Here is a 26,991-nt window from a genome sequence, read left to right as displayed (position 1 = left end):
TTATTTTTCTTAAAAAGACAAGATGAAATGAAGGCTTCTCCTTCGCTATGGTGTTCTTAGCCTGTGTAAGTATATTTAATAAGCTCGAAAAGGTCACCTCAATCATGTTCATGTTGAAATTCAACACAACGTATGAATAGCTCTTTGGCAGCAAAGAGAGTACAAGGTTTATGCTCAAATCATTTTTCATAACCCAACCCAACTACTCAAGTCGAGTGATATATCCCATCATTTTAAGCACATGAGGCCTTACTCGGCTTCCCTTAGACATTTTACATCGAAACAATTCCTTTGAAATGTCAAATCTTTCTGTGCGATTTTCCTTATCGGACATTTCTCTAAACTTTAGGATAATATTTAAGGCATCCATAGCTTCATGTTGCTTTTGAAGATCTTGAGTCATACTTGCCAACATCACACATGTGGCTTGATCGAGATCATCCATATAAACTCTATAAGCCTCATTTTCCTCATTTATAACATCATCGTTATGTTCCTCAAAAACAGGACCATCTAAGACATAAGCATTTTTCTCTTGTTTCAAGACAATCTTAATATTGCAAAGCCAGTCAGTGAAATTTGGGTCTGTCAACTTGTTTACATCAAGTATGCTTCTAAGTGACAAACTATTCACCATGATTGATTTATATCCTATATAAATTAACATATATAAAGCTTAGTCATTAACACAAATTATATAATCATAAAGACAAAGTTTTAGAATATTATATGATTATTCTCAATATTTTATCAAAATAATAGCCCTCTTTTAATATTTCAAGAAATTTAACCTTTAAACTTCTATTTGAGCTAAGACCCTTTTCATCCCACCATGACCTTGAGTGACTTAACAAGCTATAATGAAACTAATTAGGTAGATAACTTAGCTTACTAATTGTATCTTATACAACTTAGATAAATTAAGTGAAAACTCCTTGTCTAAATGCATCATTTACATTATGCCTAACTATGCCTCTAATACCATACAGTAATATGTGACACATCCGAACAACATTTTATTAGTTGAGTGAGATCCACCCATAACTCAAACGTACTCATGTAAAAGTTTGGCCTTGTGTGACTCAATAAGCTTCCAATTAAAAGAGCAACTCGGTTATCTTGTTATATGGTGGAAAGTAACTTTTTAACTGAATATATTAATGAGGTATTTTATTTATTAATTCATTAATTAAGGTCTTATTGATTTCACGTTGTTGACATGTGTAGCATTTATCTCATTTCACATGTATCTCATATATATAAATATGTATATTGAAAAATAAATCTATCACATGCCAACTACTAAGATGATTATAGACTTTACTAATTCTAATTTCCTTGAGCCATTAAGGAAATTAGTTGGTTAAATTCCTAGGGGGTTAACACAACATCGTCTTTAAACTTTGCTTTTAACCTCCTTGAATCTCCATGGCACCTTTGGATCTCCATCTTCAAGTTACAAAACTTTTTCTAGCTAACCCTAGTTTTACACTTTGATGTAACTAATTACATTCTATAATAAAAGAACCTCGAGTTACATTCGAGTGGAGTTAAATGAGAAAAGAATTTTACAACCCAGAGAAAATAGAGGTAAGGTAGGGTGCGCAGATCCCATTTTAAAATAAATACCATGAGAAAAAAATTTAACCATCCATAACCTAATATTCTAAAGTCTAAATTCATAATTATCCTCATGTTTTATAATCATAATCAAAAGCATAGAAATAAATGTAAGCTCAATATCACTTGGTGATCTTGTGTGTTATTTGAGAAAAGTAACAATTAACTCACTTAAAGTGCTAGACTCAAATTATTTGGTATTGTTTTATATCAATTTAGTGTTTAAGAAATTCTCATTTTCAAAACACTTAAATTAAACATTTTACTCATTTTGCTTAAATTGAAATTCATTGAAATAAAAACTTTCCATTTTAATTCTTTCCATAATTAAAACTCCTTTTAATTTTGAAAATTTCTTTATTTTAGGTAATCTTCCTAAAATATAATTAAGGCAACATTTTAATTTCTCACATTTAGAACAAGGATTAGTTTCCTAAATTGTATCTTGTTCAAGTTACCTAAATGGTGACTTAACAAATTTTGAAAACTTCTAGTCAAACTAAAATTTTAAGTAAAGTTCAATGTTACCATATAAATTTAGGAATTTCTTTTAAAGTAGAAAACTATTTTCTATGAATTTTTCAAATTAAAACACTATCCTTAATTTTAGGAATTTCTTTTAAAGTAGGAAACAATTTCCTATTCTTTATGAATGACTCAAAATTAAAATTCTATACTTAATTTTAGAAATTGCTTTTAAAGTAGGAAACATTTAATTTCCTATTCTTTATGAATCACCCAAAATTAAAATAGATGACATTTAAGTGCTCTTAAAACTCCATAAATCATGAGTCAAGCTCATGAAAAAAGCTACTGAAAACTTTCAGTAAGTGTGTTTAACAATTAAACACAAAATTGATGAAGAATTAACCCATTAAAACTGATCATAGCTATCCAAAATTTTTTACATTGAATCTTTGTTGTTTTGGAATCCGAAAACATGATTTTATAATTCTTTTTCATACTAAATTAAGTCTAGCCGAAACTTGCAATAATTTAATTTGATAAAACTAATTTTTAATAATTAAAAACTGCTCATAACACTTACCCAATTTTATTAAAAATAATCGGCACACTAGTCCCCAAAACACCTCAAAACTATTCGATTTTAACTTGACTTTCCAAGCCTTTTAATCCATTCATTAATTATTTAACTAAACATGATTTTAAACCCTTTAAAACATGTTTTAATGAATTAATTACATACTGTCCATATTTTAATTAAAACAAAAAGGCAAATTTTAAAGAAAGCTTTCAAAACCGACATATACCAAATCAACACACAAATCAATCATATTGATTATCACCAAGAATCAAGCATGCAAATTACATGAAAAAAAAATCAAACAAAGGCTCTGATACCATTGTCGAGATTCGACCTCATACTCAAACATGAAATTAAAAATATGTGTAGTAGAAAAATAAACTAACGTTTAATTAGGGAAACAGTCGAATCCTACAGGATAAATGTTTGTGTTTTTTATGCAATTTTCAAATTAATTATGAATATTCATAAATTTAAGAGTTATATACCTTGCTCTAGATATCATAAGAGCAAATTAATTCCAAAAATGCTTGTGATGAAACTAGAAACATCGAAAAGAGAATAAGACGGCCTAAAATCTTACAGTTGAAATCTTTACTTCTTCACCATTATGATTTGTCAACTTTTCAGCCACTCAAATGTTTGGCTTTTAACAGTAATCTATACAATGATCGAGTAAGATTTTCTCAAAGGTAGGATTTTACTTGTGCTAGCAAGTTTTATTTTTAAAATAAAAGACCAAAAACTTTTGCCAAATCTTGTCTTAGTAAGACAAAGAAAACTAGTTTTCTTTCCTTATTTTTATGAAACGGCTAAGAAGTGACTGGAGGCTTAGAGTTTTAATTGGCTAACATAACATATTTATATAGTCAAACTAAGTTGTAACCCTATATACAATAGTTTTATTTTAATTCAATTAAATCCTTATGAACTTAATTAATTTTTGACTTTATTTTGGTCTAATCCACTTAAGTCCAACTTAATTGATTATCCTTATTTAAACTCAATCATGTCACTTAATGTGTGTGACCTATTAAGCTTCTAACATGTTGGCAATAAATATAAATCATAATCAAATATCAATTTGACAATTGATTTATAGTTATAGATCATGAACGGTATCTAACAATACATTATGACCACTCAAATATTAGAATTTGACATGATTGAGAATTTGATAAAGCCTTTTAGTGATAAGCCTCTCAATACAATACGATATTTTCATTACATATCCTGAATATATCATAAAGTATGGCTCAGTGTCTATTTATAACATTCCATATTAGTTCTCATAATTCATGACTAACTTTATGTGTTTAGGAAACTAACTTTTCTCAAATTCATCATGCTTTGGTCAAAGATTTTATACAAGTTAATCTAGAATTGAGAATAAGTGAGATACATCCTCTCATCTCACTTAGGGTGATGAATCATCTCTTGACCACTCATTCACCTTCGTATGCTTCATGGCATACCCAAAAACACCCTGTTTAGGTATTTGGTCACCTCCAAATCCATAAAATTGAAATTAAAGTGTCTCATTTCCCATACAAGATGACCTGATGTCTTAAGTTCGAGGACTAGTTACACATCTATCACATGAGAACCTATTTCATAGACACTAAAGTGAAATATCAAATAGAGTTATCATAACAAGTCATATTCAGTGAACTTGTTTTTTAACAACCATTCATATGTTATCCTCAATTATCCCATATACTTCAATCTATGAGATTGATTGCTTATTTTCCAAATAATGAGGCTTAACATATATCAGTCTTTGAGCATTGTCAATGCCCTATCTTGACAATACAATGACCACAGATAATATTAGAAACATGGCTTTGATGCATAATGATCTCATAATTGTAATAACTTTACAATTCTCTTGCAAGGCCTTTATGTTCCATGGACTTTATCCAATTAGTAATTAATAACTCCTTATTATTACACTAACATGAAGGAAAACCTTTATCACATATTGTTATGCAATTAAGTACGCATTAAATGACAATATATCCCTTGACTAGTCCAATTGACTCGAGGGCATATATCAACACCACATTAATGCTATGTCAGCACCACAAGGGTATAAAATTACAAGTAACATTTGGACTAATTGCAATTCGTTAACTATTAGTTATAAAGGCTTATTTACATGTGTGAATGTAAACAAAGAAATTATTCAATTAACAAATCTAATTAGATTGACACATCACATCATCTACAAGGTTTTTTTATTTTTTTTAGGAAAACAGGTGAAAGATTATCATTGCAGATCAAAGCAAGCAAAGGAAGTCACAGCTTACATGGACAAAAAACATCAAAAGACAAAAAAGATTGTGGTAAGGAGACCTCTATACCACTTAGAATAATAGCATAGTAGTCATTGCTGACAAAAACCTCCTAAGAGAGGCTTCATTATACAAAAACTATATAAATCTACACACTATACAGAATGCCTCCAAAATTCAGTAGCATCACAAAGTTTAGTAATAGCCACAAAAAGATCACCAATAAAGATCACTTGGAGTGAACCTAAACCAACACTTGGGTTCATGGCTCAACAGAAAGCAAAAGGCCAAAAATTGCATAAGAACATAGGATAGCAAATCATAATCCTACAGCAAGCCACATCTCTACAAGAAACTAAGCATAGCATCTCTTCCAATTAATCAGTCCCCTCTTCATCATTGTTAGGATACATTTGATCAAGGTTGACCCAGAACAAATCCTAAGGCCTTTGCACCCCCTTTTTTGCAAGTTAATCCGCAACCTCATTGGTAGACTAGAGTATGTGGGTAGAACTCCAACAGTAGACTTTCTCCAATAATTTGATAATTTGGATGACATGCTTTCTAAGCCTCCAAGGAACATCAATACGAATTTTGGATCCACTTCACAATATTGGATGAGTCAGATTCAAGAATGAGAGAGAAAGTAAAATGCCAACCTGATGCAACAAATAGAAAGAGAACCTTCTTGATAGTAAGAAGTTATATTAGATTAGAGTTAGAAATCCCAATGGCCTTAGAGAAAAGAAGAAGACTGTCACCATAGGCAGACCCATGTTAGAGGGAGTGGTGTCACATGACACCACTCACTTTTTAAAATGTTTTAATTTTTATATTATTTATTTAGAATTTAGGGTAATGAATATACCAATGAAGGCAACAGACTCGTTATTTTTTTAACAATTTTACAAGGAGTGTGGTCAAAGACTCAAAGTAAAAGTGTTTTATCAAAATGTAATTTATGTATTAATATTTAAATATTATAAAAAATAAAAAAATTCCTTCTATAATTTAATATTTTATTAAAAAAGTCAAAACCTAAACTACTTTCTCTGTCTAAAAATTCAATTCCTTCCCCTCTTCAGTCTTTGACTGTATTTTTCACTTTTTCAAAACAACTCATCTAAGCTTCAATTATAAATAATTTTCAACCCAAATTAAGGTTTTATGTCTAAATGTTTTTTGATTAATTTGATAATTTGGGTTCATAATTATAATCTAACTTATAGAAAATAGTATTGCATGTTAAATAATATATTGAAATTATAAGTCTTTCTTTCTTTATTTATTTTATAGATATATTATTTGATTTTTTGTATTAACTTTATGTGGTTTGTGGATGCTTATATTTAGTTTTTGATCAATGAATAGAAAATTGTCATATTGTTTGTTGGTGAACCTGATAATTTCCTATGTGAGATAATATTTTATTTAATTTTAATATATACTAATGAGTAGTAATTTTTAACAAGTTTTATAATTTTAGATAAATCGGTCATCGAAAGATATTTTAAAAGAAAAAAAAATTCTCATAAGGATTAGATCAGATCATAGGCAACAACAACAAAATTTTGCTAATGATGATACTCGACAATATTCTTTTAAGTAGTCGTATTGAATTTGATCTAAGTACTCTTTTAGTAGATTCTGGATCGAAGAAACAAAAATTTTGAATATCATCTTAATGACACCACTCAAAAAAATTTTGAGTCCACCCTTGACTGTCACCATGATCATTTACGATCCCACCCACTCCAGCTTCCTCGGGATTACCCTTACTAGCACCATTAGTATTGATTTTCAGCTTGTCTGTTGGTGGTTTAACCTATTGTGGGTTTTGGTGTTTCTTTAATACCTTCGGGGTAGGTGCCTTCATTAGGGAATCTAATGAGATCATCAGAACTTGGGTTGTGATTCGGCCATTTAGCTTTACACCAACAAGCAATTCGACTTTTATCAATTCCAAAATTTGGGGAGTCACCCACTCTTTGCCTTTAAAGGTCATTTCATTTCTTGCAATCCAACTAGCCCATAGAATAGCAAACCTCGCTATTTTCCAAACCTTATTATTGTTAAGACAATTACTATATCCAAACCAAGAAAGAAAGCATACTTGAAGGTCATAATGGTGCACCCATTCGACATTCCAAAGCTCGCCTCACCATTACCACAGTGGCCATTTATGCTCACATTGAAAAAAGAGATGACTGATCATTTCTCTTTCTTTTTTGCATATGAGGCATGTAATAACTGCATCATTTATAATTCCTTTATTCATGAGGTTATCCTTAACAACAATGCCCTTTTTAAAGAGTTGCCAGCAGAAGATTTTCGTTTTAAACGGAGCGAGGCTTAACTAGGCTTTTTCCTAATGCTCTTCAATTACCGAATTGTCATGAAGTACAAGACTATAGAAAAAGCTGGAGTTGTAATTTCCATTGGAGCAACCTTTCTAGATAAGTCCGTCTTGAAAGTTCATTGCAAGAATTTGGCTCTCTAACAATGTCTTGAAATGCTCATACTGTTACATTTCCCAACAAAAAACCTATCGCCTTAGTTGAACATGCCAATGCTATTCATCGCCAATCTACTCACCAAAATCAGCAACTCAACCTTTTTTGTTTTTTGTGGTGACGAAAGCAAAAATTTTAGGAAAAGCAAATCTGAGGACACAACCTTCAATCTATTTGTCGTCCCAAAACCTTGCTTGTTCCCCATTTCCAATACTTAACCTCAACCAATCTAACATATAATTTATTGGTGTATTTTCAAAATCAAAGGTTATGTCATATAATGAAAAGCTATCTTAGATCAAAAGTTATATCACATAAAGTGACATAGTATGTCTATTGGATTATAGACATGTTTTCATGTGAATAGTTATGTCTCTTGGTAAAATGACATCCAAAAATTATGAGACAAATTGAAAAGACAGTATAGCTCAAAAGTTAAATATAAAAAGTTATCGTTTTAATTTATAACTCAAAGATTATATTTTATGAAATGAATAGTTATCTTTTCATAAGATGATTATTGAAACAATACCTTTATCCAAAAGTTGTGTTTGGCAAAATTTAAAGATATCTTTTAGACAAAATAGTGCCTTAATGAAAGGATTGTGTCCTTGAAGAAGAGACACTTGCAAGCTTATATAAAAGACTTGTTGCCAACCATTTTGAGACATCAAATCAAACACAAAACAAGAGTAGAACTATCAAGAGTAAGAAAAGTGTTGTGTTCTATTAACATAAACACTTAAGTTCTCATCAATTACAAAAGCTTTCAAATCCCTTATAATTTAATTGCTGCAGAAAGTAGGCTTTAAGGCTAAACAATTTTGTAAACCCTCGACTGTATCTAACGGTCTACTCTCGTAAAGTGCAAGACGAAATTAGACATTGGCTTCATTATATCCTTAAGGCTATTTACATTATTCTCTTTTTACATACAGAGTGATGAGGTGAAAATAAGTCTTAAAGATTGCGTCTATTGAAAGGCTCACTTTGAAGTTAATTTTGTCGGTTCCTTGAATTCCATTTAAACCCTATTTGCACCAACATAATTACTATAGTCATATGTATTGGTAAGAGATTTAGTTATATTTTTCCAGACAGCAAAAACTTTAGAACCATATGCAGGGATAGGCAAAAATCCATTATGTTGTTCGCCTAGTTTTTACACCATAATTTTTCTCCATTGGCTTTCTGGTTCGTTTGCAAAGCGCCACAACTATTTGTTTAACAATGCCTTAGTCTTGAGGCCAATATCGACCAGCCTTAATCCACCAAGTTCCCGTGGGCTGCACACAAATGTCTAGTTCACATGATAGAGCTTGTGCACTAGGTTCGGCTTTCCCACAAAAAAACACCTCTGAATTTTGTTAATGGTATTTTGTATAATGATTAACATCTAAAAAAGGGTTAACACATTATATTGAGGATCGATTTGAGGAGTGTGACACAACCACCCATTAAAAAGGTGTTAGCTTTCCATGAGGCTAATTTGCTTTCGACCTCTAAATAACTAGTTGCCACATATTAACAAAGCCTTGTTTGGCACCCAACGACAGCCCCAAATAGTTAGTTGGAAGCGTACCAGCTTTGCAATTAATGAGGGCAACCCACTTGTTCATCATATTGTGGTTAATACCCACTCCATATAGCTGACTTTTTTAAAAATTAATTCGAAATCCTGAAATAACTTAAAAATATGTCAACAATCTTTTAATATTGACAAAAAAAATTAAAATCAGGTTGTGATAGGATTACCTTATCATCAGCACATCATCTATAAGGTTAAACTGCGGAAAGGATTCTATACCAAAAATAAGTATCAAACTACCATATTATATGATATTTTTTTGGTTTATTGAAAGAATGGGCTGGATCACGCTACAGTAAAAGAGAGCCCGATACCTTCCTTAACCCTCTTAACGCGCCACACTTAAAGGATTACTTAATCATGATAGAGTAATTGAGTCAAATTAAGCGCAGATAATTGGTCTTTGATATTCTAATTCCAAGGAAAACATATAGAATAAACCAAGTTGTGATGAGATTTGAGTTGTACTAAAATTTGTATACAACTTATGAAATAAAATAATTCAAAATTTCACACATATTTTGCAATTCTTGAATCAAATACTTTACTTAGGCAAATAATGCATTGATACTATTGTCTTGCACAATATTTATTAAATATAGTTTGACATTTGATTGAACTCAGTTTCATCCTACCTAATTGTCCTGGGCATATATTTCTTGATTTCTTTGTGAACAGAAAATTTCTTGATGTTAAATTAAATATGTTGTTAGCTTTTTTTAGTCATCATACTCGGAAGCAAGTTCGGCATTTATTCAAAATATAAAATTTAAAAAAATTATTGAACTATTAAAAAATTTTTTATTACGTTCAATTTATTTATTTTATTTAGTGTAGAGGTGTCCAAAACCAGATTTTTTAAGAAACATACGAGTCTGCCTAACTTGATCCAAGATATTTTAAGCTTTTAAACGTACCTTGCCTCATAACCAATGAACTGCTTTATAAATATCTGCACTTTTCCACAACCAAGCGATGTGAGATCCCAGACACCAAACTCCCATTAATGTCATGTGGATCAGGAGGTTGGCATTAGATGAGTCAAGGATCTATAAGTGTTTAAAGGAAGTACACATTGGACTTGTTAGATGGGTAAGGATTTTTTGGGAGTAATATTAGTATCCACTCTTATTGATTACAATCACAAAACTAATGGTGACGATCAACTGTTAGATGCTACTAATTACAAACAATTAATTGGAAAGTTGTTAAATTTAACTTTCATCGACCTTGTCCAAGTTTTATCACAATTCATAGACAAACATGGAAGTTCTCATTTGCAAGCAGCTATTAAGGTATTTCAATACCTTAAAGGATCACTACAGCAAGAAATTTTACTATTTAGCAAAGTCTTCATTATCTAAAAGCTTATATTGATAGTGACGTGACAAGGTGTGAAGATTTAATAGTAAAAATGTAAAAAATAAAGCAACTAAATCAAGCTTGGATTTAATTTTTAAAAAGAGAAAGTGGACAAGCTCAGTTCAATTCATGAATACCTATAATATCATGTTCATTGTCATAAAATAAAAAAGCTAACTTAGTCTTCATTATTTAAAAGCTTATATAGATAGTGACGTGACAAGGTGTCAAGACTTAATAGTAAAAACGTAAAAATAAACCAGCTAAATCAAACTTGGATTTGATTTTTAAAAAGAGAGATTGGACAAGCTCAATTCAATTCATGAATACTTCCAATATCATTTTCATTGTCATAAAATAAAAGGCTAACTAGCCATCTAAAGAGTCATTTTTTTTTTTTTAAATTGGGGATGGGGATTCATCATCTAAAGAGTCAATTTTTTTTTTGAAATTAGAGATGGGGATTCTCCATCTAAAGAGTAAAATTTTTTATTTTAAAAATTAAAAAAAAAGATTCAAACTCTACTTTTTAATTAAAGAGATTATGTACCAATTAATAAGTTAAATGTTCAAGTGTTTAAACATTGATAATTTTAATTATTATTATTATTATTATGAGCCATTATGACTTATGGAATGTATAATTTTATAAACATTGATGATTAAAGTATAATTTTAAAAATTACAATAATTTAAGTATAAATTTTAATAAATTTAACTAATTATAGATGTAATTTACTTAAAGTTAACAAAATAAATAAGTATACACTTCCTTTTACAAAAAAAAAATATTTTTACTGATAATTGTTAGTTTGAGGTCAGACGGTTCTGTAATTTTTTTTTATTAAATGGTACTACAAAATGCTAAAAAGATAAAAATAAGAAAAAAAATGCATAATCTTATTTTTAAATTTGGTACGGTTCCGTACGGGGTCAGCCACCTGAATTTGAACTTTCCAAATTAGTGTTTGATTACGTAATGGATTGAAATTTCAAATAATATTTTGCTACTTTATGGATGTTCTTTGCATCAAGTTTTCCAAAAGTCAAGTTTGATTAGTAAAATCATTAAGGCCAAAGAGGCCTTTTAGACCTTTAATTACGAGTTCCCATTATTGACCTTGTTTTTTTTTTTTTTTTTCAAATTGGTTTGATCAATCTCTCATTTTGACTATGGAATTGAAAGGTGGTAAAAATCAAGGTTCTGCAATTTGGAGCAAAGTGCCTTTAAAAAATGGAAGAGGTCAAAAGTTTTATTCTCTTTCGCACATGGATAGTTTGCTAGAAAAGCCCACAATTTTGTTTTTGGCCCTTGTCTTATACTTTTCTATCTCCATTTTATCTTCCTCTACATTTTGCTTTTATTTCTCTAACCTTTTCTTCAAGCAAAGTCCACCTTGTATCAAGCAATTGATTTCATTACGTATAATCTTGATGTATATTCATCAAAGGCATAGGTTAGAAATAACATGGCACCAAATATTTATCTTGAAGGGAAATTGCTCAAAAGGTCTTCCTTTTCCCATTCACTTCCTTAATTTTTTTTTTCATTTTTTTTTCATTTCTTTCACATTTATGTCATCCAACTAGCACTTGCAAACTTGAAATACATTTACCAAGGTTTCAAGGTATTAAGCCACACCTGTCTGAAAATAAGGTATAAACATAAATATAAATATATACAAAGTTATGTAATAAAATTGTACATACTATAATTCTAAGTATAAATAATGCCGGCAGCCGGCAGAAAAGCAAAGCGTGTGTGCACTGTAGCAGTTTCCAAGGCAGCGCCCGCTGATGTAGAAAGCCTTAATCGGCGGCTACTCCCTCCCTCGCCAGTCCCAGTCTTATTCATTTACTCACATCTGTCTTTTCTTTTCTTTTACATTAAAAAAAAATAAAAAACCAGAATAAAAATATCAATTCCTAGCACAATAAATAACTCGTGTTCCTTTTCTGACCACATTTGCTTTTCTTTCAATAAAATAAAACACGACGTCTTCCCTTATAACCTTTCTTTCTTGTCTTGCATAACCATAACAACTCCACTTCGTTTCTCAAACGAATCATAGTTCAAAGAAGAACATAGAAGCCTAGTGTTTCGCTTTGTTTGTAACGTTAGTTTATTTTGTCTTGTTGCGGTTGTTTTGAAGGGTTTATAAGTGTATGGTATATATTTTGGTTTTAAGACAAAGAGAAAGGGGAGAAAGTCTTGGGGTGGAAGAAGAGGAAAATGGGGTTTGTTTTCTCTGTATTTAAGATGGTTTGTGTACTTCTTCTGGGATTTTTGGCTTTGAATTGCTTTACTGAGTTTGGATCAAATGCTCAACTTTTGCCTGAAACTGAAGGTATGCGAATAACCAACCACCTTTATTCATACTTTGTTAAGTTCTTTTTTAGTAGTATATTTTTCGGTGTTTCTTTCTTTTGTTTTGACTGTTTAAGTTCATGTTGCTCTGTTTGGTTCCTGAGAATTCAAGGGTAAAAGAGATGAAAATTTTTAAGGATGTGGGTGTTGTTCCTTTTTGAATAGAACTTACTCTGTTTGGTTACAGAGGATTGGGAGAGAAAAAGAAAGAAAAAACTGATTTTTAATTTTTTATTCTTCACTTTATGTTCTAGTTTCTGGGATGCAAACTTTCTTGTAATGTTTTTAGTAAGAATGATTCTTTTGGCTATATGTGACTTAGCAATTTTGGCAACAAATTAGAAGGTTTTACAGAATTTGAAGCATTAAGAAGTTAAAATTTGATTAAAAGCGTTATGTTACATGGAATGCATTATGTTTTTTCTGGTGATGAGAAAATATATGACGACAAAGATGTTTTTGTCATTTTGGACAATGCTGGTTTAGTTTCTTTGTTCTTGTATGATGTATTGGCAGATAGCTCTGTTTGGTCGCTGGGAATTTCTAGTAAAAAATTACGAATAGGATTGAAATTTTGGACTCTTTTTCTCTCTTAATAATTTATGTTGAAGTTTTGATGTGATTGATCAGAAAACATGGCTTACGTGAAGAAAAAGAACTCTTGGAATAATTTTAAAGAGTTCATTAAAGTTGGGATTTCTTGTTTCTATTTTCTTTTGCTACTCTGTTCTATCCACAGAAAAATTTGATTTGACTTTGTTTTACTTTAATTCCTCTGCATTAATCATCACTCATCTCCACTTTTCTCACATGGGTTTTCTTGGATTGATGCATTTTTTGTTTAAGGTATTTCCTCTGTTCTGTTTGGTTTCTGGGAAAATGGATGAATGTTTAAAGACAATGTTATATCCTTATCCTGTAATTTCTTTATGTTATTGTTTCTGTCTTTTGTTAGTGAAACAAAAACCTAAAGATTTGTTTGAACCCCTAACATGTTCTCAGCAAGACGACAGATGATTAGGATAATTGATAATTTTTAATTTTGTTGGATGCTTGTTTTCTTGGACTATCTGTCAGTTGCTTTCAAAATAAGATGACCTACAATCTGATTCCCTGCTGTATGTTTATGGTCTTCCATATTTGTTTTTCTATGCTTCTAAATATGTAGCTTTCATTATCTCAAACATTTGGCAATTCTCAATAGAAAAAAGGAATAGTTCCTATCAAAGGGATGTTACCACAGAAAGATAGTGATTCTCATTTCAAACTCAACTTTGATCCAGTCCATTTCATTCATTATTTGGTATAGCTGATGGCCCCACTAGTTTGCCTAGATTTGGGGCATTTCCTTACCTGCCTTGCATTATTTGTACATGTTGACTTGGTCAATAAGAGATATTTTTGGAAACATTCAGAACTTCATTAATTCAAGGCCCATCACCAAACCACTTGCCATTTTTTCTATGCCAACAACATCCAGTGTTTTTCATCTGCTCTTTGTTCATGTGAATTTTTAAACACTTAAATAAGGAAAATCACAGTCATAGGATGGTTTCCATCGGTGATTAGATCAGATATAGACTTTATTGCCTTGGCAGTGATGGCTATTAGTATTAGTAAATTTTTAATATGATTCCATTAGTTATTAGATTTTGCAATGTCCTTTGTCTGGTAGCAATTATTGCTTGATGGGGCTGCTTCTCTTTGCCGCTAATTTGAGTACTATATCTGTCTTCATCCTACATTTTTATAAGCATGAATGGCCAATTAGCTGGCCATGTTTACATTCCTTTCGTGAATTTTTTTAGTCAAACAGTTAAGCTGGGGTCAGGTTTTGATAATCCATTTATTTTCTTTAAATCTGAACATGTTTGACATTACGAGCAGAAAAACAGCATCCTGAGTTTGACCATGGTGTCTACTGTTACTGAATGGTCAAATCTGAATATTTTATATGGCCTTGACTTTTCTCATGTTTGTCCTGGTCAAATCTGATGTGCCATCAATCTTTAGGCTCATCATAATGACTCCAAACTTCTTACAGTTGCATTTATTTCACGCGTCCAATGGAAAATCTTGGAACATGTTTTTTCTTTGCTGAACATTTGATTCAATTAAGAACAAATGATAAACTGATTAAAGGACTATTTTTATTATTATGTATGTGTATTTACTGAGTAATTTCTCGGACTTGTCTGCAACAGTGCAAACTCTTCAAACTGTATTTTCGAAGCTGCAGCATCCAAATGCTACTGGCATCAGCCGAACCTTTTGCACTGAGCCTGGATGGAACTATACCATAACTGAACTTACTGAAAGCCTTATTGCGTGTAACTGTTCTGATGGCAACAACACTGTCTGCCACGTCACTCAAATGTACGTTCTCTTTTTCTTCTTCCTTTTTAGCAAGGATTTGCTTACATACATACAATGTATTAGGTTTGTTCAGTCATGCAGATTCTACTGATATTTTCTTTACTGCAATGGAACATTGATCAAGAGGGAACATTAGGCTCTTTTCTGAGAATATTATAAGGAGATGTTGTAGTGAATATGTTTAGGACTAATTGTTTTGGTTCATTATCTGCAACTAGTTTAAAACTTTGGCAGAGAAGGCATATATTCCTGGGGCAAATTAGCAGCAGGCCCATACTGAATGCTGAAATTGATACTTGTTATGTTAATTAATACCCACTAAACAACCATTTATGTAATTCTTGTCAAAGTTTCTAATGAAAAAAGCTTTTAATGATTATGTAATTCACTCTATGAAGATGTCATCAATTCCCAGGCTTGATCCTATTGGGGTTACTAGATTCTTAGTCCTGTATCAAAATTATTAGTATTTTACATCCTTTTCTATATATATATATATATATATATATATATGTTTCCTTCTTAATTGATTTTTTTTTTTTTTTGCTTTGCTGTAACAGTTTGATAAAGGGTCACAATATGACTGGAGTTATACCACCAGAACTTGGAAACCTTACTCATCTGGAAGTAATGTAAGTTATATGTATTTATTTTTCAACATTAGGAATTCAGTTTACCTCATTGGTTCATTAATTCATTCAATTCACTTTACAAATATACTAGAATATGGAGATCATTTGTTAATAGGTTGTCTCTAAATGAGCCTGGACGGATTGATAGGATTTGAAACTGCTTTATTATGTTCTAGATATAGGGCATTGTTAAAATTATTCTTTGTAGTAAACAATAAACAATCCTTTTAGTGATTATGATTTGTCTGAGAGACCAGGCTCACAATTTGTTTAAACTTCAAATTGCTGTGATAAATATCAAGTTCATATGCTCTCTGTTCTAGATTTAGTTAACAGGTGCAGGAATCACATTATACTGACAAAGAAAAATACTTCAGAGACACTATCCACTTATTTGCTTTCTTCCCTTTTTCTCCTTTTAAAATTTTCTATGCTTAACAATGCAAAAGTCTGTCCAATCATTTGGTAGAAGGTAATGATCTGTTGAATATCAACTGTTTATCTAATGCTTATCTGAGATTGGAAAAGAACTTAGCAAAGCTCCCATTGTTGAACAGTGATCTCACTCGCAACTATCTTAATGGATCGATTCCATCGAGTTTGTCTCGTCTACCTCTCGCCAACTTGTAAGTTACTATGTTCATTTTATCTGTCAGGTGCTTTGCTAGTTGCCATAGGATTATTTAGCCATCAATGACGGTATATAACTGGTTCACCTTTTCTAACTGCTTCAGGTCACTTTTGGGGAACCGTCTTAGTGGTTCAATTCCTCAGGAAATTGGTGATATTTCTACACTTGAAGGACTGTAAGTCATGATGCATAAATCTTCATGTACTTGAACAAAGAATTTGTTGTATAATATATCAATTCCAAATTAAATTTTGTTTTCAGGGTTTTGGAAGATAATCTGCTCGGGGGGTCTCTTCCATCCAACCTAGGAAATTTGGGCCGCTTGAATAGACTGTAAGTTCTTTTCTCAGCCTTAAAAATGTTATATGATTACTATTAACAATGAGATGAAATGGCACCGAGTAAAGAACCATATGGAACTGATGCTAATTATATAGGTGGATCTGGTTCTCAATTTACACTGTTATACAATTCATTTAGCCAAAGTTTTGATGGTCTAGTTTAATTTATGTTTCCTGGATTTCGAAAATTGGTTACTGTGGGATTTTCTGTTTCCTGGATACCTTATGCAAAGATTGATGTATCAAAGTAAAACAAAAAACGATACAGGTCTAGCAACTGTCCTTAAGATGGATTTTAGTTGATTTTTCACAAATTATGGTTTTTATGAATATGAGCTTAGTTACTGATGAAAACTGCCTGAATGTACCACCCATTGTTCCAGACAACATGCAAAATTTTATTTTATTTTGAATTTTTCTCTTGTTCGAGTTCAATGGCATTTATTGAGTGAATTCCCGATGTATGTTCTTTCCTATTTGAGTTATAACTGACTTTTTCTACTCCTTCAGTCTTCTTTCATCAAACAATTTTACGGGCACAATTCCTGAATCATTTGGCAATTTGAAGAACTTAACTGATTTGTAAGTGTTATCTGATGTGGATATCTGAAAATTCATCATACTGTTTTGCAAAATCCTGACCTTCTGAAATGCGTCTTGCAGCCGGATAGATGGAAGTAGTTTGTCAGGGAAGATACCTGATTTTATTGGGAATTGGACCAAACTTACAAGATTGTGAGTATCAAATCCTATGTTGTTACCTACTTTATCATTTTAATAGAGAAACTATTTAAAATTGTATTCTGTTTTTTTCCCTCCTTTTACCTTTTTGTTGCTATTTATGAAGATTTTAATCTCTTGCAGGGATATGCAAGGCACATCAATGGAAGGACCAATTCCTTCTACTATATCTGAGTTAAAAAACTTAACTGATTTGTGAGTGTTCTTTCCTCAAATCGTTAGTGCTCTATTCTGTGTGGCAACAATATCCATGACAATAATTGGGAGATGCAAGAAGATGAAGCTATCAAGCATCTGTTAATATTCTAATATCTCATCATTTTCAGGAGGATATCTGATTTGAAAGGTTCAAGTTCAGCATTCCCTAATTTGGAGGGAATGACAAATATGGACGAATTGTGAGTTGATGACCATTGGTTACTGTAAGAAGTTTTTCCTTGTAATTCATTGTTTTTAATGTTTGTCTCATCAGAGGATTTGTTTTAATTTCGTGACTCAGGGTACTGCGAAATTGCTTGCTTGCTGGTTCAATCCCTGCCTATATAGGGGAAATGACATCATTGAAAACATTGTAAGTTTGCATGATTATTTGAGTCCTTTTGAAGATTCTTGATTTGATTTTTCAATGAAGATAATAGTGAAAATCAAATTGAATATAACAGCAGAAGTGTTTCACACCATTTATCCCAATTCTGTTTCATTATTTTGAATTTGCCTCTAGAAACAAAACCTATGAAAAACTCATGACAATTATCTGCAGTGACAACCTTTTGGATGGTTTGATGAAATATGAATTGAGACTTGGAATTTGCATTTTACGTTACCAAAGTCTCAATTACTAGTATTTTATTTCTCACTGCTAGTTGATAGCTTGATATGTATATGCTCATATTTTCAAGGACAGGCTGATTTCTTTGCTCAAGGTTTGACTTGCTTGTCCATGCCAAAATTTTCTTAGTTACTATGAAAGTCCAATAAGCTGTCTCTTCATCCTGATAGTTGATTTACACCTAAGATATGAAATAATTACCCTTAGGATATTGTCAAATGTTTTACATTTGCTCACTAATATATGTGGTAATCCAATTTTGTTAGAAACTGTACCCTGGTAGATAGATTCAAATGAGGAAAATTTTCTTCTAATTTATGCTTACATGACTTCTGCTATAGGGACCTGAGCTTCAACCGCCTAACTGGTCAAGTTCCATCAACATTGCAGAGTTTGACGAGGTTAAACTTCTTGTAAGTCGATAAAAATCTAAGCATTATTAAATGGAAATGCTTACCTTTCTAGTAAGCAATTTCTTTTCATCTTTACTTTTTGCTTCTTGCATAAATTAAAACTGAGATGTGAAACTTTATGATTTAGGTTTCTGACTAACAACTCATTGAGTGGAGCAGTGCCAAATTGGATATTACAAAGCGACAACAACATGTCAGTCCATCTCCCGGCTCTAAATATTTCTTTTTATGTTAAGAATATTGATTGCTTGTAGTGACTGCTAGTTCAAACTAATTGTTTGAAAATATTCATTGCAGAGATTTGTCTTACAACAATTTCACAACAGACTCATCTCAAATGAGTTGCCAACAGGCAAATGTGTAAGCCTCTTGATGTTTCATGAATCTTCAATGTCCTTTCGTTTCTATTACTAATGTATCCCATCTAGTATATTCTCTAAAATTATTATTTTATTACTTAACAGGAACTTAGTGTCCAGTTTCTCATCCTCAGATAGCAACTCGTAAGTTTTGTTTCTATCGTTCTTTTCATCGTTATAATTGATTTTAGAAAATAATTGGTAACTGAAGTTACATTCTTAATTGGCAGAATCTCTTGGTGCTTAAGGAAGGACCTTCCTTGTCCCAGAAATCCCAACCGTAAGTATAATTACATATCTTATTATGCTTTTGGGAATTATATGTGCTTGTTATTTGTTCAATCTTCTTGTCCTTCTCATGAGAAATTTCTCTAATATACATTGCTTATTTGTCTGCAGACCATTCCTTGTTTATTAATTGTGGAGGAGAGACGATGAGTGTTGATGGAGATGACTATGAAGAGGACCTAAGCAGATTTGGTCCATCAAACTATTTTTCTTCAGCAAATAAGTGGGCCTATAGTAGTACAGGGGTTTTTTTGGGCAAAGAAGACGCCCCTTACATTGCAAGAACTTCATCTGCTGTGACTGGTCCAGACTACTATAAAACTGCACGGCTTTCACCTCAATCACTGAAGTACTATGGCTTGTGTTTGAGACAAGGCAATTATAAAGTGCAACTTCACTTTGCTGAGATAATGTATTCTGCTAATGAGACATTTGAGAGTCTTGGAAGGCGCATATTTGACGTATCAATTCAAGTAAGTATACGGTAGCTATATTCATGGACCTTTAGTTTTGTGTTGTAAGTTTATAGATAAAACTGTAAATGTAATTTGAAAGTTTCTGAGTGTTTCCTTTCTGTTCAAAATGTGTTCAACATATAAGTTTAGCTTCTGAAACTCTAGTTTTAATTTTCTGCAGGGGAATGTGGTTTTGGAGAATTTCAATATTATGCAGGAAGCTGGTGGTGTGCGGAGGGGCATCAGCAGGGAATTCAATGTTGATGTAAATGGAAGTACTCTGGAGATTCACTTATACTGGAGGGGGAAAGGAACCACTGCCATTCCTGACAGAGGGGTCTATGGACCACTTATATCTGCCATTACAGTAACTCCCAGTAAGTCCATGTCAAATTGAAGAACTTGCTCATTGCTAATTTCTTAACTGGTCTTTCATTAACTCCTATCTTGTCTTTTAGACTTTAAGGTTGACACGGGGAATGGGTTATCAGCTGGAGCCATTGCTGGTATTGTGATTGGTTCATGTGTAATTGTCATCTTGCTATTGATCATCCTCCGACTGAAAGGTTACTTGGGTGGCAAAAATGCTGAAAACAATGGTAAGACCATTTATGCAAGAAATATGTTCATAATAATTACTTAAGCCTTTGATTTTTACTTTCGTAGCCCCAAAAAAGAAGAGTAGAAACTGGTATTGTTTCTGATGTTCTTTATGACTGGCTAAATCTTTTAATCTGCTCATATTACAGAACTTCATGGGCTAGATCTTCAAACTGGATACTTCAGTTTAAGACAAATGAAAGCTGCTACCAATAATTTTGATGCTGCAAATAAGATTGGTGAAGGAGGATTTGGGCCAGTTTACAAGGTAATAATTGTTTTCATTTTAGTCTAAGATTAGAACCCTTGGTTATAGTATTCCGAATAAGATAAAGTGTCTAGTTTGTGATATATCCAATCTTTGTGCTAAGAGGGAGAAAGGATTATTTGTTGAACTACTTTCTGAATTTTCACTCTGCTTGATTGTAGGGTGTACTGTCAGATGGTACAGTAATTGCAGTTAAGCAGCTATCCTCTAAATCTAAGCAAGGAAATCGTGAATTTGTGAATGAGATAGGGATGATTTCTGCATTGCAACACCCAAACCTTGTGAAGCTTTATGGCTGTTGTATTGAGGGAAATCAGTTGTTGCTAATATATGAGTACTTGGAAAACAACTGTCTTGCTCGTGCACTTTTTGGTAAATGCTTCACTAACATCTTATACTAATATTTCAAGAAAGATAATTATGACTTAAAAAGTTTCTTCTTTTTTCTCTTGTCATTTCTTTTCAGGTCGTGATGAACAGCGTCTTAACTTGGACTGGTCAACCAGAAGGAAAATATGCTTGGGAATAGCAAGAGGTTTAGCTTATCTTCATGAGGAGTCAAGACTGAAAATTGTTCACAGAGATATTAAGGCAACAAATGTGCTGCTTGATAAGGATCTTAATGCTAAGATCTCTGACTTTGGATTGGCCAAGCTTGATGAAGAAGAGAACACCCATATCAGCACCAGGATAGCTGGAACAATGTGAGTCTCCTTCTGTCTCCCATCCTGCATCTTTTTGCTTTAATTTAGTATTTTTCTATAATGATAGATTAAATTAAAATATCGAAATAAGGGCTTAAAGTTTTCCTTAAATTTGGATAAATATGGTGAAAAAGATGTCTGTTCTTATCAAGACATTGCTGTTTGACCCAAAAGACAATGCTGTTGATTTTTAGTCCAGTTACTTTATAGCAGATTTTAGTAAAAAGATAATAGGGAATTAGCAGATGCCTAAGCAATATGGTGACTAGCATTATGTAAACCACATGTAATACGTCAAATATCATGCAGACACTGCTATCTTAACTTCATTTCGCTAGTGCTATACTTGACATTTTTTGTATTGTTTTCTTATCCAGAGGTTACATGGCCCCTGAATATGCAATGAGGGGTTACTTGACTGACAAAGCAGATGTTTATAGCTTTGGTGTTGTTCTTTTGGAGATTGTCAGTGGGAAGAGCAACACAAATTACAGGCCTAAGGAGGAGTTTGTTTACCTCCTTGATTGGGTGAGCTATATTTATCAGCTCTTGCTTTTCTACTGTGTAATCTTTGGTTTCGACTTTATGCTGTTTCTTTGTTTTTCTGATCATGTGGGGATATATGATTGCAGGCCTATGTCCTGCAAGAGCAAGGAAACCTTTTAGAGCTAGTTGATCCAAGTCTTGGTTCACACTACTCAAAAGAAGAGGCATTAAGGATGCTTAACTTGGCTCTTTTGTGCACCAATCCATCTCCCACTCTAAGGCCATCCATGTCTTCTGTAGTGAGTATGATGGAAGGCAAGATTGCTGTTCAAGCTCCAATAATCAAGCGCAAGGATGCAGACCAGGATGCTCGGTTTAAAGCCTTTGAGATGCTATCACATGACAGCCAAACGAATGTCTCAATATTTTCTCATGACAGTCAGGCCCCAAGAAGCACATCTATGGATGGACCATGGATTGATTCTTCAATATCTCTCCCAGATGAGACTCGAGAACATTCATCATCAAGTATGCTTCTTAAAAATCCTTGAGAACAATATTGAATGAGTCGATGCTCTAAAATTCTTTTGCTTTTGACTTCTAGGAAGATTCTTTGTAAAGGAAAGATGTGAAGAAAAATGTTTTGATATAATGTGCAGATGAAGATGTTCAAATTTCTTGTGTAAAGAAGAGTTAATTGAATGAGTGCAGATTGTATTGGATTTACTACATTATTGTAAAGCTGCTTGTCCCCTACTTTTTGTTGTAGTGGCAGAGAACACATGTTCACTATTTGTTTGAATGGAGCTATATACTTAGAATTGGCACTACAGTTCTGGTTGATTAATTTACAATCAAAGACATATGAGTATTAGTTATAGTAAGGAAGAATCAAAGTTCACCATTTGCCAGCAATGGTTCTTGGCATCATCCTGGTGGGTAGTTGACTCAGGCCGCAGCAGTTTTAGCATGAAATCGATCATATCCATGGCTAAAACCAAAATTGTGACTAGAGGGATAGTAGGGGTGTATATTATGCAGGAAATGCATGATGAAAATGCAGGAAATTCCTGTTAAGACGAAAAAAAGAAAACAGGGTGGTTTATGGTTTTTGCATGTGTGTTGGGTATGCTGTATAGACAGTACAGGATTTCGCTCTGTAAAATTTTCCTTGTTTAAGTGATTCTTTTTCCAGGCTGTTGTCAGATTGCATCATTTCTTCTTCACTAATATAATCTATTATTGGGTGTAAAGTGAATTCAACTTTTGGCCTTTTGGGTGATTAATTAATTAATATTTATATATGGCTTTGACAATCACGGCCTGCTCCCCAACTCCCTCTTTCTCCTCATTGTTTGTGCAATGTTGATATATATGCTCAAACATAGAGACTTGAGATTGCAGAACAAAGTCTAGCCGCCTGGTCCCATACCCAAAAAGAAAAATCAAAATCATGGAAAGTTAGGCAGCCGCACATGGGTTTGAAGGTATATTAAAAAAATGCCAGAAAATCGATCATGAAAAGTTAGTGACTGGAAATTTTCCCCTTTAAAAAGAAAAGTGGTATTTATCAGAATTAAAAGTATTGCAATTTAAAAAAAAAAGAAAAAGAAAAAGAAATCAGTATTGCAGTATAGCTTTAAATGTATTCCAATATTCATAGTTTCTGTCAAGTTAGAAAATAAGAAATCGTTGTTATAGTTCAATGCAAGAGTTTGTAACTGGCTATTGGAGCTTGATCATCAACTTCCAGAAAGAGGTTCCTAACTGTTATTCAATGAAGTGTAGGTGATCAATTTGCAGAAAATTTCCAGGTTTAACATCGTTCTATATAAAATTCAGCCAATGAAATACCAGTAGAAATGCAAATTCTATATATGTATACGTAGAAATCGTTTAGAAAGTATTGTTGTTCATATTGCGACGTGACTGCCAATTGCTCACTACTTTGTGATTTATTCTTCCGCCGGTCCTACCCATATCCATATTGAAGAACTTGCACTTGCCATATATGGTATAATATTCCAAGTTGTGGAGTTGCGGTCTGTCAAGCTAGAAAACGAAGTTACTTGACCATAGAAAAGCAATTGAAAAGTCAGAATATTTGCTACAGGGCTTTTGTCGCATGCCATTATACAAGAAAATGACTGCTGTAAAGTGATGTCAATTTCACCTCTTTCAGCCCAAAAAAATATATACAAAAGAATGAATTATCTATCTCAGTTGTTCCTTAATTTTTTGTGACTCAACCCACAAAATCTAATGGAAAACACTTGCCTCATCCTGGCTGTGCTTGTTGGGATTATGTTCCATTTTTTTATGGCTACTTTCTCTATGAAATTAACCAGCATAGCTACAGACCAATCAGCTTTTCTTGCATTGAAAGAACATGTTACTCATGACCCTATAAATCTCTTGGCAACCAATTGGTCTTCTTCTACCTCTGTTAGCAATTGGTTTGGTGTCAGTTGCGGATCCAAGCACCATAAAGTCACAGCTCCGGATCTTTCTGGCTTGGGACTCTTAGCCACCCTCCCACCCCACATAGGAAATTTATCATTCCTTTCTTTGCTTTTCATATCAAATAATAGTTTCCATGGCACATTACCAATCCAATTATCCAATTTGCATTGACTGAAACATATACATTTCGGTAACAACAGTTTCACTGGGGAAATCCCATCATGGTTTGGCACTTCCTTAACTGAACTTCAGAGCTTGTTTCTGTACCGTAACAGCTTCAAGGGTGTTGTCCCATTTTCTTTATGCTATTTGTTAAAGCTAAAAATCTTGAGCTTGTTTAAAAATCAGCTTTCAGGTTCAATCCCCTCCTCCATCTTCAATATCTCTTCATTGCAAAAAATTCATCTTAGCAGTAATCAGCTCTCTGGTTCAATGCCATCCGTTCCACGCAACTTGCTTTCGCTGCAAATCATCAATTTCAACTTTAATAATCTCACTGGTCATATTCGGAAGGATATGTTTGATCATCTTCCTAAATTAGAAGGGCTTTACTTGAGTTATAACCTGCTTTCTGGTAGAATTACAGCCAGTTTATTCAAGTGCAAAGAGTTAAAACGTTTAACTTTGTCATTTAACCAATTGAAGGGGAGTTTACCAGCAGAAATTGGGAATTTTGTGTGGTGCAACTCAACTTTAAGTTCCAAGATGCGAAAAAACTCTTAGAAATTCCAAGGGAGCTGCTAAGCTTATAACATACGTACTAGCGCCTATTGCTTCCACAATTTTAGTATTGGCTTTAATTATCATTTTCTTACGAAGTGGGAAGAGGTAAGAAAAATTGCCAACTGAAGAAGATTTGTTACCTTTAGGAACATGGAGACGAATTTCATACCATGAGCTCAATCAAGCTACAAATGGATTCAGTGACAGTAGATTGCTTGGTAAAGGGAATTTTGGTTCTGTATACAAAGGGACTCTCTCAGATGGGATGAGATTTGCAGTAAAAGTTTTCAAGTTAGAGTTCGAAGGAGCCTTTAAGAGCTTTGAGATTGAGTGTGAAGTTCTCCGCAACATTCGTCATCGAAATTTAATGAAAATCATCAGTAGCTGCTGTAATATTGATTTCAAAGCTTTAGTACTTGAGTTCATGCCTAATGGGAGTCTTGATAAATGGTTGTATTCCAACAACTATTTTTTGGATATCCTGCGAAGGTTGAACATAATGATAGATGTTGCATCTGCATTGGAATATCTCCATCATGGTCATACAATTGCTGTGGTTCACTCCGATTCAAAACTCAGCAACGTTTTGTTGAATGAAGACATGGTTGCACATTTGAGTGATTTTGGCATTGCAAAACTCTTATGTGAAGAGGATTCAATGATACAAACCATGACCATTGCAACGATTGGATAATATGGAACCAGGTAATACTTGTAATAATAATCCAAGTTATTATTCCTACTTGTGCACATAGTCGAACATGCATAAATATAATCTCTAGATAGTTTATAGTAGCTTTTTTTTTTCATTATCATGCAGCATCAATTTGAATATTGCTGATGTATTTAAATTTATATACAGAGTATGGAACAGAAGGAATCGTTTCTACAAAAGGTGATATGTATAGTTTCAGTAATCTTAGGATGGAAACTTTCACAAAAAAGAAGCCTATAGATGAGATGTTTTTAGGAGAAATGAGCTTTGAATAGTTGGGTTAAAGAGTTATTATCATCTACCTTAGTTGAAGTTGTAGACACCAATTTGCTAAGTACTGCAGAGAAAGAATGGCCTGCAGCAAAGAATTGTGCATCATCCATTTTGCAACTACCCCTAAAGTGTTCAGCAGAGTTACCGGACGAAAGGCTTGATATGAAGGAAATTGCTACGAAGCTAAGCAAGATCAAAGTCAAGTTCTTAAAGGACATTGAACGGGTTCGATGAAGTGGCAATTGTTTATGTTTTATTGCTCAAAATAAAAAAAAGAAGACCGATCTTCCATCTTTGGTTTTTCTAGCTCTCTACCGTAGGGTCTGGCATTGATTCCACCAAATTTCTTTGTTTTATATACATTGCGTGGAACCGTGTATAAAAAAAAAAGCATAGATGACATTTAAATGCAAGTATATAGATTTGTCCAAATGCAAGAAAAGTCACACTTTTTCTCGACCAAGAAAAAAAGGAACGTGAATGGAAAGGAAGTCCGAATTGCAATCATGACGAAATTTGTCGTGAAAAATTGAAAAAAAAAAAAAAAGAGTTCCGTCTTCACTACTTATCTCTGCCATGGAATAAAGGGGAATTTGGAGAACTATCATTGCTTGTTCTGAGAGATTTCAGGGTTTGTTATTGTCAATAAGAAACATCATTAGTGCGTACACGCAGCCAGGCTGTAGAGATTTGTTCATACGGTAAAGCGACTGTTAGTGCTCACAATTTTGTGTTTTATTCTTGGATCGGTCCTACCCAAATCGATCCATTTTCAAGCTTGTGTACTTGCCATATATAGTTTTTTTTTAAAGGTCATGTTATTTTATTAAGCCAGCCATCAACCAGCCACTTCAAGTCTTAAGTCTTTCGTTGACTAAAGACTTTTGATCGCATAACACTTGCC

At 32.8% G+C, this 26,991-nt stretch overlaps 2 protein-coding genes and 1 pseudogene across 2 annotated transcripts; 2 read left to right on the top strand and 1 right to left on the bottom strand.

Moving 5' to 3' along the window:
• Positions 1 to 202: 202 nt before the first annotated feature.
• On the bottom strand, positions 203 to 637 carry LOC108662764 (uncharacterized). Its single transcript, XM_018124321.2, has one exon. It carries the CDS (start codon positions 635 to 637, stop codon positions 203 to 205), a length of 435 nt encoding a protein of 144 aa, XP_017979810.2.
• Positions 638 to 12,432: 11,795 nt separating this feature from the next.
• On the top strand, positions 12,433 to 22,743 carry LOC18594349 (putative LRR receptor-like serine/threonine-protein kinase At1g53440). Its single transcript, XM_018124830.2, has 24 exons — positions 12,433 to 12,770; positions 14,995 to 15,166; positions 15,727 to 15,798; positions 16,356 to 16,424; positions 16,533 to 16,604; positions 16,691 to 16,762; positions 17,281 to 17,352; positions 17,434 to 17,505; positions 17,635 to 17,706; positions 17,838 to 17,909; positions 18,011 to 18,082; positions 18,682 to 18,753; positions 18,881 to 18,946; positions 19,051 to 19,113; positions 19,218 to 19,256; positions 19,343 to 19,392; positions 19,512 to 19,873; positions 20,037 to 20,232; positions 20,314 to 20,454; positions 20,605 to 20,723; positions 20,885 to 21,095; positions 21,190 to 21,427; positions 21,805 to 21,955; positions 22,060 to 22,743. Exons 1-24 carry the CDS (start codon positions 12,656 to 12,658, stop codon positions 22,462 to 22,464), a joined length of 3,045 nt encoding a protein of 1,014 aa, XP_017980319.2. The 5' UTR covers positions 12,433 to 12,655; the 3' UTR covers positions 22,465 to 22,743.
• A 1,432-nt stretch (positions 22,744 to 24,175) lies between these two features.
• Positions 24,176 to 26,362, top strand: LOC108662936 (receptor kinase-like protein Xa21; annotated as a pseudogene).
• Positions 26,363 to 26,991: the final 629 nt, after the last annotated feature.

Source organism: Theobroma cacao, chromosome 7 (assembly GCF_053813885.1).
Source record: "Theobroma cacao isolate CCN51 chromosome 7, ASM5381388v1, whole genome shotgun sequence".
NCBI lineage: Eukaryota > Viridiplantae > Streptophyta > Magnoliopsida > Malvales > Malvaceae > Theobroma > Theobroma cacao.
This window is presented reverse-complemented; position numbering and strand designations above follow the sequence as displayed.